Genomic DNA, 13747 nt, shown 5'->3' with positions numbered 1-13747 from the left:
AGTCAAATTGCCCGAATGTATCGTAAAACCCCATTCGCATGACCCATTCGCATTTGTTCCAAGCAGTAGTCTTGGATCTTTGTAGGAAGTCCGCAGCAAAGCCGCTCAATCTGTTCTTTAAACGAGACCTTCTTAAATGAAGAGGCTGGTAGAAAAGAGCTCCAAAATCTCTCGCAATAAGCGTTTAGAGAATCTCCCTTGGTCATCCAAAGATGATTCCAAGCGGTTCGTATATCTCATTCGTACTCCCGAGTCAGCCAAGAAGAAATAAAAAGCCTTTTGAATTTCAACCCATTTAACTGGAGCTTCCTTCCTCAGAAGAAGAGTGGACCACCATGTTCGAGCATTGCCTTTGAAGAAAGATGCAACCCTCCTAATCTTGGAGTGCTCTGAGTAGTACCCTCCAAAGAAGGCTATGTTAAACTGCGGAATGAAGGCCAAAGCCCTTGGAGCATCTCGGAACCCAGAAAAGGATTCAAATTTAATCGATTGTCCACCTTCTTTAAATTCTTTTGTTTTCTTGCTCTTGTCTTCGAGGAAGTCATATTGGTTGGCTCTATAGAAGTGCTTCTTTTCAAGAGTATTTGTCCATGTCTTTCTGCGAGTACAGGTTCCGCTTTTCTGCACTTGTCTGTCTTTTCTGCTTTCCTCCCTACCTGAGAGAAGCAATGGCCACACGCCATCTCGAGTAAATCTTATCAATCGGGTGATTCTTCAGGTGTTTCGCCAATCTCGGGTCCATGGAGTACTTAATCAATCTATTCACACATATGTCAATCCGCAGTTGACATTTGTACTCCTTTCTGGCAAACTTGTCCAAAAAAAAAAAAAATTTGCCCAAATCTTCATTCTTTTCTTTAGTTCTCGCACCGGATTTTCAACTTTTCTTTGCCTTGCTACTAAGAGGTGTCATCTCTGTCAGATTCTTCACGAGAACCCATGTGTAATCTGGGATTCTTTATGGCTTTACGCCCTGTAAGACAGAGCGATGAAGATGGGAGCGTGTCCGATGCGCGATGTATGAAAGGTGGGAGTGGCTAATAAGTTCGAGGTTGGGCCTCGATGATTCTAGCCAAATAGCTGTGTGCGTTGCAAAAAGGATCGGATGAGAAGAACCTTCCTTTGCTCTACTTCATGACAAGGGTTCAGTCTAGTTCAGTCAGTCTAGCCTAGGAAGTGTTTTGACACCTTTGTTAGTCTGTTTGTAGACTGTGCATGACCAGGGACTTAGAGTACATGCATATCCTCTGGTTGTTCACAGCATGATCATCAGATGTCCATGAGAACCCATCAGGAGCATTGTTACTGTGCATAGACCTATTTTCCCCATTTTAGCCAATTTTCACTTATTATTTTTAAGTGACTTTTGTTGGGAACTAGGTAGGGCAATTTTGATAAGCAAGTATAGAAGAAACCCTAGCGCTAGCACTTTTGGGCAGAAGAGGCAGCAAGAACACCTTGTTCAACAGGCACCTTCTCAGCAAGACCTTCCCGGCGGCAAGCCTGGCGTTTTTAATCAGAAAACCCAACGTTTTCAGCCATCAACAGCAGGCCCTGACGTTTTTGCATGGCAGATCAGCCTCGACAGTAGCAGATAACAGCAGGACACCTATCGTTTTTGCATCTGCACAACATTCAGCCCTAGCGTTTTTGCATCAGCATGACAGCCTAGCATTTTGCAGATTCTCCACGACAAGAACACAAATTGCACCAGCGTTTTCAGTTTTCAGCAGTCAGATACATCAGTAGAAGTCCCAAACCTCGCAGATCTCACCTTCCCGCAAAAGATCCTCGCCGCACGGTCAGATCCACCGAAGTTTGCAGTTTCAGCCCGGAAAACGCAGATTTCAGCATCTGCGTTTTCAGTGCGTCGCCGTCGCATCGTCGTCATCACCGTCATCACCAACATAGAGTTAGAATTCAGCAAATAAAGATTTGCAGATTTCAGCCCTTAGCGTTTTCAGATTTCAGCCCGTCTCCTCATTGTCCTCATCGTCGGCAAGTCCAAGCATTGTAGAGATTTGTGCAATCAATAGTAGACCGCTCTCGCCATAGAGAGTGAAGCCTTCGGAGGAGGGTTTTGACAACATTCTGGTGTCGTATTCTTCTCTCTCTATCTCTGAGTCTCAGCACCTTCATTCACAGTGTTCACCACTTTGTTTGTGTCCATTGCACTCTCTCACTAAAGGAATGGAAGGCTCTCCCTTCCGTAAGTAAAAGGAACCCTTGAGCACAGTTCGGAGCACTCATCTTGAGCAAAGTTCAACATTCACTTCCGTTGCACCTTACATGGACACCCCAAGTCAAGATTCTACCGCAACACAACAGAGATTCACTTCAAAATAGTTCACAAAATTGACATGGCCCGGCGTAGTTCTGTGCCCAGAGATATTGGCCCCAAAGACTGGCGCCCCTTTCAATATTTCTTTTTGTATTAATCTGAGTTCAAAGTACAAGGAGTAGGCAGGTGCTCACTCTTAGACTTTGCGTCCGGATTCTCTGAGATGTGAGGCCTTGCCCACTAATTTATAAGTACAAGGGATGCCCCAAAAGCTGAGCCCCAAAATCTCTAAATTCGAAAGCTTATAATCTCAAAAGAGCTGCCGTAAATCAGCCAACGCTTTTTACGCAATTTTCGTATGGAAACGCCACGTCAGCACTGTCAGTGCAGATTGCGCTGCGAATTCCGGATGTCCGTACATTGCCACGTGTCAGCCTGTCTGCGCATAATTTGGGACCTGCGGGTCTATGTGTGCTCGGGGCTAGCCATGTCGCCAGTTTGTGACAGCCCCCTCTCCTACATATATGGGAGATTCAGAGCTGCCCAACTTCCCATATTCCACCCATGACCCAATAAATGTGGGTAAAGGAGGGTCACAGGGCAATAACCAGTGCGTCCTCATTAATTGGTAATTTGGCCCAAAATTGAGTTGACTGGTCAAATTGTGGACATTGCCCAAGACCTATCAACAGTTGCTTTCTGTTATCTTTGTACAATTCTGATTTATTTATTTTCTTCATGAATATGTGCACATTTGAACGGTTAGTGTTGGATTCACAAGAAGCAAATATTCTGGATGCGCCAGGAAGTGACACAAGCATTGTAGGCGAAATGCCTCTCGAGCCATCCTAGAAGAGACACTCTTGGCTCGTATAGTATCATTTCGAATAATGTTTAGAGCATTGTGATAGGGAAATTTTGCTAGGTGAGCTGGAATGGATACTTTCCACAAAAGAATTTGCCGATACCAAGATTAAGCATATGATCACACAAGTTGTAAGTAACAAGTGCAATCGGCCAACATTGCATTGACCGACACTCACTATACTTTTTACACTAACGTAAGGAACATGAACACAACAACTACTAGAAACCAAATTAACTAACCTATTAAATATATTTCTATCGTATGCTCTAAGAGGACCTCTTGAAGAGGGGCACAATGAGAGAGATCCAGCGACAGCGGCAGATTACAGATTTCTTTCAGTCACAGAAAGAGGAGTTCGAGCAGCCCCCAAAGCATAGGCGCGCCAGAGGCATACAGCTTGATCGGGTGATAGAGTTGGGGCGGTCCCGTCGCCCATGAATGAGGGGGCCTTCTCGACATCGACGTAGATTGCGACAGAGGATCCATACCATACTGGCACGACATAGGAGCTAACAGAGTGCTTACCTTGGAGGACATTGAACCTCTATAGCGTTTTGGATACTGATGTGTATGTACATGATGTCTCTACTGTCAGAGAGCTCCATTATATCAGCTTTCACCCCACCCCTACCCACTATTTTCTTTTCAGTTCTTTGTACTTTTTTACCCAGACGTGGTATTAGATTCACCACATGTAACCTTTTGGTCTCATAGTTTATTTTGGCCTTTGAAGACGTTAATATTACATTTCATTTCATTTCTCTCTCTCTCTCTCTCTCTCTCTCTCTCTCACACACACACACAAACACACACACATACACCTACACACACATATCTTTGCGAAAATATAGCCTCTCTCTCTCTCTCTCTCTCTCTCTCTCTCTCTCTCTCTCTCAAAAGCGAGCCCTGTTCCCTTTCCGATGTTTTGCAGAAAGAACAAAACTAAGAAAACATCATTTACACAAAGTCTTGTTCACTAATGCAAAGTTAACAAAAAGTATTGTAATGATGTGATTGCTAGATTCTACCGATCTCTTGATTTTGTTGCACGTGACATTGGTATCAAAGCTTTGTTTTCTCATTTAATCAACCCAATTATTTTTTTTGAGCTGGTGCTTTCAAAGGATTTGCAAGGAAGACTCCTTCCACTCTTCAAAAACCAGGCTTGCCATTGTGTATAGGACTGTTTGCCTTGAACAAAAAAACCCACTATATACTAGGTGTTGCAGTCGTGGTGCGTTTGCGAGGTCTACATTTGCTATCAGGCACTGCTGACGCTATTGCTGATGTTATAGCATTTAGTGTACACTATATATGGTGGAGCCTACTGGCCCCTCTTTTAAAAAAATGCATTTCTCAAGAGATTCCTCCCAACCTTTCCTCTCTCGACCGCGCCTTCGCAGTGCTTTCCCTTCCCCACCCATTCTCCATTGCTCCTTTGTCTGCATGTAATCCCCAATACCTGCATGATAGAGACCGAGAGAGAATGGGCATGAACCTCGCCAACATTGCTCCCAGGTCCAGCCAAGGTAGAGGCTTGACGCAGAGAGGCCTTGCCTCACGGAGAGAAAGACAAACCCCTCCCTCGCGAAAGATCTTTCTAAAAAAAGAGAGATAGAGAGAGAGGCGACTCCTAGCGAGAGAGAGAGAGAGAGAGAGAGAGAGAGAGAGAGAGAGAGAGAGAGAGAGAGAGAGAGAGAGAGAGAGAGAGAGAGAGAGAGAGAGAGAGAGAGAGAGAGAGAGAGAGAGAGAGAGAGAGAGAGAGTTAGAGAGTTCTCCATGCAGTCGAGCGTCGCAGATCTCCCAAGATTCTCCTCCAATTCCCTTTTTAAAATGTGTACCACCTACTAGGAGTCTATGACTTGCTGCACTTTCCTTTGTGGGTTAATCTGGGCTTTGCTTGAATTCATCTAGGTATTTCATTTAATCTTTGAGTGCTGCCTTCTTTTATTGTTGAACATATTTTTTACTGTGCATTGCCCAAAATTATACCAGAGTTCTATTTGAACATGTCATCCACAGCTCCTTTATGAGCTACGCTTTGTGAATGGTTTGTACTTATTCAAGTCTGTAACCCGTAGAATGTCCTTAATTTGTAGTTGTTTGCCTCTTGGTGTTTTTGGTTGGTGTCAAGCAAGAACTCATGTTGAGAACCTTTACAGGTAGGGATGGGTTGACTCATAATATGCTGGACTTGATTCATTCGCACTGGAAAAGAAGACGAGTATGCCGAATAAGGTGTAAGGGTGTGCCAACAATTGACATGGACAATGTGAAGTTCCACATTGAGGTCTTTTCTTACTCGTTATCATTGTGTTGAATAATGTGAACTACTTCAATTTTATTGAACTGTTTTTGAAGTATAGTTTGCTCTTTTGTTCTTTCAATTTAGCAGTCTACTGAGTTTTATATTTAAGCATGTTGGTGAAAGGTTTCATTTTGGTGAACAGGACAAAACTGGGGGAAAAGTCATCTATCAAACAGGTGGTGTCTTCTATTTGTTTCGAGGACGTAATTACAACTACAAAGACCGTCCCTATATTCCTCTTATGCTTTGGAAGCCAGCCACACCTGTTTATCCCAAGCTTATTCAGCGAGCTCCAGATGGCTTAACAGAAGAAGAGGTGCAAAGATTACGAAAGCTGGGTCGCAAAGTCGAACCAATATGCAAACTATGTAAGTTTGTGCTCATGTATGTGTTCTTGGCTGTGTAAGAAAGAGAAAGAACAAAGAAAGAAAGAAAGTTCTATTAACGTCCTTTTAGGTCAAAGTCGACCTATAGGACAAATCGATACTTTACCACTGGTTTTGTCTAGGACCATACCACCCCGATCCCTTGCACCATGCAAGTACGGTTGGACTCGATAGTAGTCTCCACATTGGGATGCTCGTCTGATTACTTTGGTTCTTGGTTCATAGTTGCTCGCTCCTTTGTCCCAGGACAACTGCTAGGTTCACTACCACATGATGAAAATGCGCTTCCATTGGCTCTTGTCCCACGGCTTTGGCCAGGGATTAAGCTTTTCATTGATCAACAATCTTGTAGCCGTTGACACGGTTGATGTATGCCTTCGAGTTTCTAGACTCATCAATGGTTGACACATGGATTTACATATTGTCACTTGGAATGTCAATGGCTTGCATCACACTATCATCAATGGTCCCAGACAGAATTTGCTTCGTAGAGATTTGCATTCCCATGTAGACCGACATGTGGATATGCTCCTTGTGCAGGAGCACAAGTAATTAGTATAGACAGTTATCGTAGATGTGGCAATTTGTTACCTCGGGATTCTCTTATATTTTGGGAAACTACGATCGAACAACAATATTCTAGTAGTGGTGTATGCATTTTCGTGTGACACCGTTGGCGCCATTGTGTACATGACCAAGGTACTTTAGTACATGGCAGAGCGATGTGGATTACTTTAGAGATTGATGATACCCTGGTTGGTGTGATGTGCATCCATACCCCCACTTCAACTCAAGCGAGAGCCGAGTTTTGACAGTAGATTGTAAATGCATTGCCTACTATGGATTCGTGGGTTGTTGGCGGTGATTTCAACAATGTAGAGACCACTGAGGATTGGCGTGTCAATTAGCCCCCATCTATATACAATATGTAGCACCGTGTGAGTGAGATGCTTGACAGAGATTTCTTTTTGCAGTTTCCGGTATAGATGCCTGGCATACTTCATCTATGGCTCGCACTCCATAGTCATTGTAGTTTTCGTGGGGTTTTCGAAGGTAGTCCGGTTGTCTGCTCAAGTGACTAGATAGATTTTATGTGGGCCCTTGGGCAGCATCTCATGGTGGGATAGTTACGATTTGGCCTACCTCAATGCTCTTTGATCATGCCCCAGTTTCTTTCTATTCGAGATTTGTGACTTCCTCTATGCTTAGATGAGGATCGCACATACATGACTTGGTGTTAAATGAACCTTCATTGTCTCAGTTGATTGAAGATGTTTGGACACGTACTGGTTCTGTAGATCTCGCGTCCCATCTGGGTACATGTATCACCGCGTCTTTCGAATCTTGTAGACAGATAGCTGCAGAGCAGCAACGAGTCTTGTTCAACAGGGAGCAAGAGTTATAGGACCGTTTGAGTTGCATACGCCGACAACTTCAGGAGTTTCCAAGAGACTAGTTATTGGGAGAGCGCGAGGTTGACAATAGAGAGACACTTAGCCACATTCAGACTGAGTAATCTGAATTTGCCTATCATGCTTCGGTCTCGACACGATCTTCAAAGCGGATAGGATGAATAAATATATATTTTTTTTTCCGAGAAAAAGATCCTTCTATTAGTTAATGAAAACTGCCCATAGGGCTACAACCACCTCTGCAAGAGAGGGCTACAACAAGCATGATGGGGAGACTCTCCCAATGAAAAAACAACATATATACAATGAGGCTAAATCAAGAGATGGGAGGAGGGAAGAACCACACAGGTGGGCAGTAGTGCCATCTGAGCACCCCCTGGACTATGGTGTAGAAAGGCCCAGGGCGCCAGAGTCGAAGGAAAGCCTCGCGGCGCTCGCGCATGCGGTCGGAGCTGCCCTGTAGTCCCTCAAGCTGTCCTCTGAGAGTATGGATCAGCTCTAGCCAAAAGTCACGAACAGTATCTGCTGGTGGCACAGGGCGAGCCTCAAAGATGCGGAAACAGCGGGCCCGCCAGATGAACCAAAGTGTCAGGCCACTGATGAGCTCCCAACACTCCTCTCTCTCACTGCACCACTCCTGTGGAGTAAGCTCTGTAGCAGGCTGGAGTGTAGGATGTCCCCCCTGCATCACTATCATCCTGCTGGTGGAAGATAGCTCAAACTGAAGTGCCGGGCTCGTGAGGGTGGACCAAGCCGCTGCCCCCCAAGTGTACTGTCGAGCCGTGGAGAGAGCAGGCATCAGTCGAAGAACTCGTAGCCACACCTGCTGGGCCGAGGGACAGTCCCAAAGACAGTGACGCTGACTCTTCACCAAATGGTCACAAGCTGCACATGTGGCCGAGAGACTACTGCTGTGGCTCTATGTGCGACCAGCCATTGAAACAAGGTGACTCGCCTCGGCTGTCTGGAGTCCCATAACCTCTCCCAAAAGTCTGCCAAGAACTCGACGGTGAGACCCTCCTCCTGCCAATGACTTGCTGCAGCGGGGAGGGCCTCTCTCTGTGCTGCTAGTATATGCCGTCCAAGCCGAACAGTGTACTGAAAGAAGGGGACTCCTGGGTGGTCTACAGAAGAGAAGGGGTCCCTCCATAGCCACTCACTAGGATCCCACTGTACTCGTGCCAGTGGACAGCACTCCCAAGCCCAAAGCCTCCAGTGTCCAGTCTCAAGAGCTGCTGGGTCAGGGTCTATGACGCAAGTCCTCCCACAGATGCCCACAACTCGGATCCTTTGAAAACAGCACTCTGCTACCTGCGGGGCCTCTACTGCAACTCGCTGTAATCGTCCCCCACCCTGAAGCTCGAAGAACAGGGCTGGGACAGTCTCTGAGTAGGCCCTGATTGAAATGAGAACCTCTAGTCGTGTGAAGGCTCCCATCCACCGGGGTGCTACTGGCTCGAGAGGCGTGAGCCACTCAGTTGGAACTGACTCTGAGATGTCCTGACACATGCTCTGCACCCCTCTCATGCCTTGCAGCTGGAAACCCTGTACCTCCTTTGACAAACCTGTGAACTCTAGCTAGTCACCTAAAGAGCGTGCTGGACCTGTTGCCATGGGACCCCAGGAAACATGAGGTCGACGACCAACCAAGTGGCCTCTCTGAGTGCTAACCATGGGGTTCGAGACGAGGGGCTGCCGTAGGCGCTCCTCCGTGCACATCGGCTGTCGCTGCTCCAGGCCACGCCGTAGGAGCTCCCAAGAACGAAGCAAACTCAGAGCGAAACGGTCCTCTAGTCTCCTATTGAAACCAACTCGACACATCTCTGTAAAGATCCATCTGGTCGAAGGTTGCCAAGGGCCTCCTGACTGAGGCACCTTGGCACGAAGCCTCTGCAACAAGAACTCCTTCCAGGGCTTCTCACTTGGAAGAAGTCCTCTGACTATGAACTTCCCTAGAAGGGCTCTGCTCTGCTGTGCTGGATCAATGATCCCAAGCCCTCCCTGAGAACAAGGAAGCGTGATGATCGACCAAGACACCTTGGCTCGGGCCATCTGAGTGTCACGTCCTGACCAAAGGAAGTTCCTGATCAGCCTCTCTACCTGGCTGATACAAGGACTCGAGAAGATCCAACAGAGGTGATGTACCACATAGTCGCCAACAGCACCTGGTTGGCAACTACTACTCTACCAGCCAGCGATAGACGTGCTGAGCTCCAATGTAACAGCTTTCTCCTGATGGACAGGAGAAGAGGAGCAATCTGCTACTCGGGAGACAAGTCCAAACCAACCTGACAACCCAAGTATCGAATTGCAGTCCCTGGGGGAATCCACCTGAAACCCTCTTCTGGCATCCAATCTGGCATAGGAGCACTACCAACCGAGAAAGCCACTATCTTTCTCGAGTTGATCAGTGCGCCCGATGCACAACAGAAAGTCTCCAGAGCCTGCTCACATCTGTGAAGATTGGCCTCCTAGCCATCTAAGTACAAGGCTGAGTCATCGGCAAACTCAGCGTCCAGTAGCTCCTCTCCCCGAATAGGGAGTGCTAAGCCCCGAAGACCAACCTGCTGTGACACCAAAAATCTGCTCATCGCCTCCGCATAGAAAAGAAAGAGAAAGGGGGCAAGAGGACAACCCTGTCTGATCGAGCGTGTGAGCATGAAGCGCTCACCTCTCCCCCCTGCCAAAAGCACCTGACTGTGAGCCTGCCTGTACAAAGCTGACACCCCCCTGATCCAAGCATCTGAGAAGCCCATCCTGCGAAGAGTGCCCTCTAGAAAGTCCCAGTCAACTCGGTCGTAGGCCTTCTCAAAATCGAGAAGAAGAATCACAAGGTCCTCACCACGGAGCAGTGCCAGGGCAGAAGCCTCCCAAAAAGTAAAGATGTTGTCAAGGATACTGCGTTCCTTGACAAAACCTGTCTGAGTCCCATGTATAAGGCTCTCTAAAAGTGGCTGAATCCTCAAACTCAGAGCCTTGGCAAGAATTTTGTAGGCTGAGTTGCGGATGGTGATGGGGCGCCACTGTCGAATCTCATCCAAGGAGCCACCCTCCTTGGGAATGAGGTAGATCAGGCCCTCACTCATGCTGTCATGCATCACTCCTGTGTGCAAAATGTACTGAAAAGCACTACAAAGATCTGGGCCAAGCAGGTCCCAGTACTCCAAGAAAAAGCTAGGAGTCAACCCATCCTCACCTGGGCAGCTACCACGAGGGAGGGCCCTCAGAGCTGTGTGCAGCTCCTCAAGCTGAAGTAGCATCTCTAGCCTCTGGCGCATCTCCTCTGTCACAAGACATGGCATCTGTGCCCAAACCTGCTCCCTGCATGCATCTTGCCGCTCTGATTGAGGCTCAGCCGACAGTAAGTCGCGATAAAAGTCAGTAGCGATTGCATATCCTCGGGCTCACAAGCAAGTGACCTATCGGGCCTCCTCAATTGACTGACCTTGGCATGCGAATGCCGAGGCCCCACTGTCTCAAAAAAAGCACCAGTCACTCTGTCACCCACCTGAGTCCACTGAGATGCGTGTCGGTGGAAGGCAACTCATGACGTCTCTCCTCTGTGCTAGCAAGCTCCTGTCGAGCCTGCTGTAACTGCTCCTCCAACCATGGATTGTCTAGATGCTGCTCCTGCATCCTCTGCAGTGAAGCAATGCCCCGTCTGAGACGCTGCTCCGTCTCTCTCGCTGCAGCCCGGCGAGCCAGAGACTCCTGAAGAAAAAAGTGGCTAAGCTGAGCTAGGCCTGAGGCCACTCTGTCTGCAGGTGAATCCTGTCTGTCCATACCCTCTGTCCAGAGAGCCTCTACCCTCTCTCTGAGTGCTTAGTCCAACAAGACCCTCTCTGGGATGCGGAGCATCGTGCTCCCACTCCTCTACCTGTCTGCCACTGTGAGGATCACTGGTGCCTGGTCCGAGAAGGAAGTCCCTGCCCAGATGCCCATTGAACCCCCCAAGTCACTGAAGTGGTCACTAGTGTAGAAGCGATCTATCCGCGATAGATTCACTCCTTCCACTCTGCGGTCCGATCTAGAGAAGGCAAGACTGTCTGGGGGCCTCACAAAACCTGAGTGCTGCCATGTATCCGAGACCCTCAAAGTCATACAAAACCTCTCCCAAGGTGCCAACTCGACTCCATGCACAGTAGCATGGCTGCCACCAATCTTGTCAGAAGGGTCCTCCAACATGTTGAAGTCCCCTCCTATACACCAATGATCGGCCTGCGGCAAAGACTCAACAATTTGTGACCAAAACTTTGCACGAGCACTCACCACATTGGACGCATATATGTTCAGGAAGCCCACAAGGCCACCCTGAACCTGCATAGTAATCCACTGAGCCCTGCCTGGCACAATAATCCCTTTGTCTACAATGGCCTGCTGCAATGAGTCCGCAATAGTCATACATACCCCTCCCTGGATGCCTCCAGGTCCAAAAGCAGATGACCAAAAGGTATCATACCGTCCATGCAAAATCTGACCACAACGTCGAATGCGGCTCTCACACAGATGGTGCTCCTGAAGCATAAGGAGATCAATCTCTCCTCCCACAAGGCAACGTTGAAGCTCCTGACGCAATCGGCCCCGCTGTCGCTGAAACTGGGGCCCACCTGGTCCCTGCACGTTCCATGAGACGATCCTCATGGGGAGCGAGAGAGAACAGATGCTGCAACAGTAGCAAGACGGGCTATCTTCGAGGCAGGCTTGGATGGGGAGTAATCCGCATCCGAGCGTCCTCTAGATAGGCGTGACTGCAGTGAGTGCCTAGTCCAAGCCCAAGCAGGGCGAGCCGTACGTAACACAACCTTCTCTATCCAGGAGTCCTCATGAATGTATACATAGCAAGGCAAACACTGCGTATCAGCAAAGAAGTACACCACAATGTGCCTACATCCTGCTGAGTCTGGGGGTGTCACCGCAAACTTGGCCAATGGCCACAAAGTCTGCAGCATATCTGTAACTCCAAGTTCTCCCATGTGGTGAGAGAACTCTAAGACCTGTGTATGCAACCATCTCACCACTGAGTCAAGGGACCACTCTGTCTCGGTCCTACCACAGAGGGGGAAGGAGAAACCAACTGCTAAGTCCAGGGCCTCTGTCCCCCTAGCGGCGAGGAACAAAACATGCACCCTGAAATAGGTTGCCTCATGGTCTGCTGCGGAGTCACCGAGAAAACGAGTGAACCCATAGTCGAAGAAGTCCCAGCGGCGTCTGATGTCAATGCTCGTCAGCCCAAGAGGGATGGCTGCAAGGGAGGATGTCTGAATCTGCAGAGGGGGCCGCAAGAAGGGTTGACCCTCTCGCGCTAGGCGACTCGTGGCAAAGGCGCTGCCAAGAGATCTCCTAGCCGCCGGAGAGGGACCAGTCGCCTGAGCCGACTGAGGAACTGGAGCAGGAGGAGGAGAGGGAGCTGGGGGGAGTGAAGGAGAAGAGGGGCGGGATGGGGCGACAGAGGTAGAGGGGCGGGGTGGAGAGGCGACGGGAGCAGAAGGCGGGGAGGATGAGGCAAAGGGAGGGAACTCTGGGGGGGGGGGGGGGGGGGGGGGGGGGGGGGGGGGGGATCGGCCGTCGAGGGAGAAGCGGAGGTGGAGGCTAGCGTAGGGATCTCCTCCTGCTCAAGAGGACCAAAACAGTTCCCCGTGGGCACCCACTGCTACTGAGTAGGCACCTGAGGGCCACTCTGAGTGCCAGGCTGACGCTGTGGCCCCTTGCGTCGGCGGCCACGGGCCTGTTGCCACCCCTCCTCCACTGGAGCCCCAGGCTCGGAGGGTGGCTCTGCATCTGTACGCTGTGCCGCTGGCTGTGGCTGCGGGCCAGCCCTGGCAGGCTGGGGCTGAGGCTGTGGTGCAGGTCGCGGCCTCCTCCGTGGACAGGCCTTCGCTAGATGGCCCATCTGGCGGCAAATGAAGCACTGGTTCGGGAGGCCCGAGTACTCCACACTCTGTCGAAACCAACCCCCACTCACCCGAGGTAGAAGGATAACCTTCGGGAGCGTGTGGGTATCTCTGACCAAAACTCAAACTGAGGGAATGCCAACCGCCTTGGCAGCTACTGATGTTGCCGTGCGAGGTGTCTCCAGGACAGTCCCAATAGCGGAACCGATCCTGGAAAGAAGTGGTAGGTACTCCCTCCGTAAACCCGAAAAGCAGACTGAGATGGGGATGTCTGCCTCCTCTACTAGAACATCCGAAGCTGGGTCAAAACCATGTCGCCACTGTCGAAAGTGGGCACGTGAGGCTCGGATGGCCAGTGGACTCATAGCTATGACCTTGGACGCCATCTCGGAGGACTCAAACTCAATCTGATAGTAACCCCGTCCGAGAATCTGGACATCCAAAATCTTTCCCACCTCTGCGAGAAGGCGGGCCTGGAGAAGGTCTCGCAGCTCTCCTTTGCTAGGTCAGGTGCCGAGAATCTTGCAGATGACCGAGGTCGCTTGCAATCGCTCTACCTCGGCGGCAAGGCTCGCTTGCTCTGTAGGCGAGAGAGCAAGTT

The 13747-nt window shown here is 49.3% G+C and overlaps 1 protein-coding gene across 2 annotated transcripts in view; it reads left to right on the top strand.

Moving 5' to 3' along the window:
* LOC147445672 (uncharacterized) overlaps positions 1 to 13747 on the top strand; it is a 90542-nt gene that overhangs the window by 61474 nt on the left and 15321 nt on the right. For both annotated transcript variants that reach the window (XR_015189798.1, XM_086525120.1), the window contains 2 exons: positions 5312 to 5439; positions 5600 to 5825. Coding sequence is in view for 1 of the 2 variants with exons in the window: in XM_086525120.1 (XP_086381246.1) it covers positions 5312 to 5439; positions 5600 to 5825 (354 nt within the window). In the remaining variant the exon portion in view is untranslated. The remainder of the gene's footprint in view (positions 1 to 5311; positions 5440 to 5599; positions 5826 to 13747) is intronic.

This window comes from Adiantum capillus-veneris, chromosome 12, assembly GCF_014529385.1.
Source record: "Adiantum capillus-veneris isolate H3 chromosome 12, ASM1452938v2, whole genome shotgun sequence".
NCBI lineage: Eukaryota > Viridiplantae > Streptophyta > Polypodiopsida > Polypodiales > Pteridaceae > Adiantum > Adiantum capillus-veneris.
The sequence above is the reverse complement of the archived record's forward strand: the minus strand, read 5'-3'. Positions and strand labels throughout refer to the sequence as shown.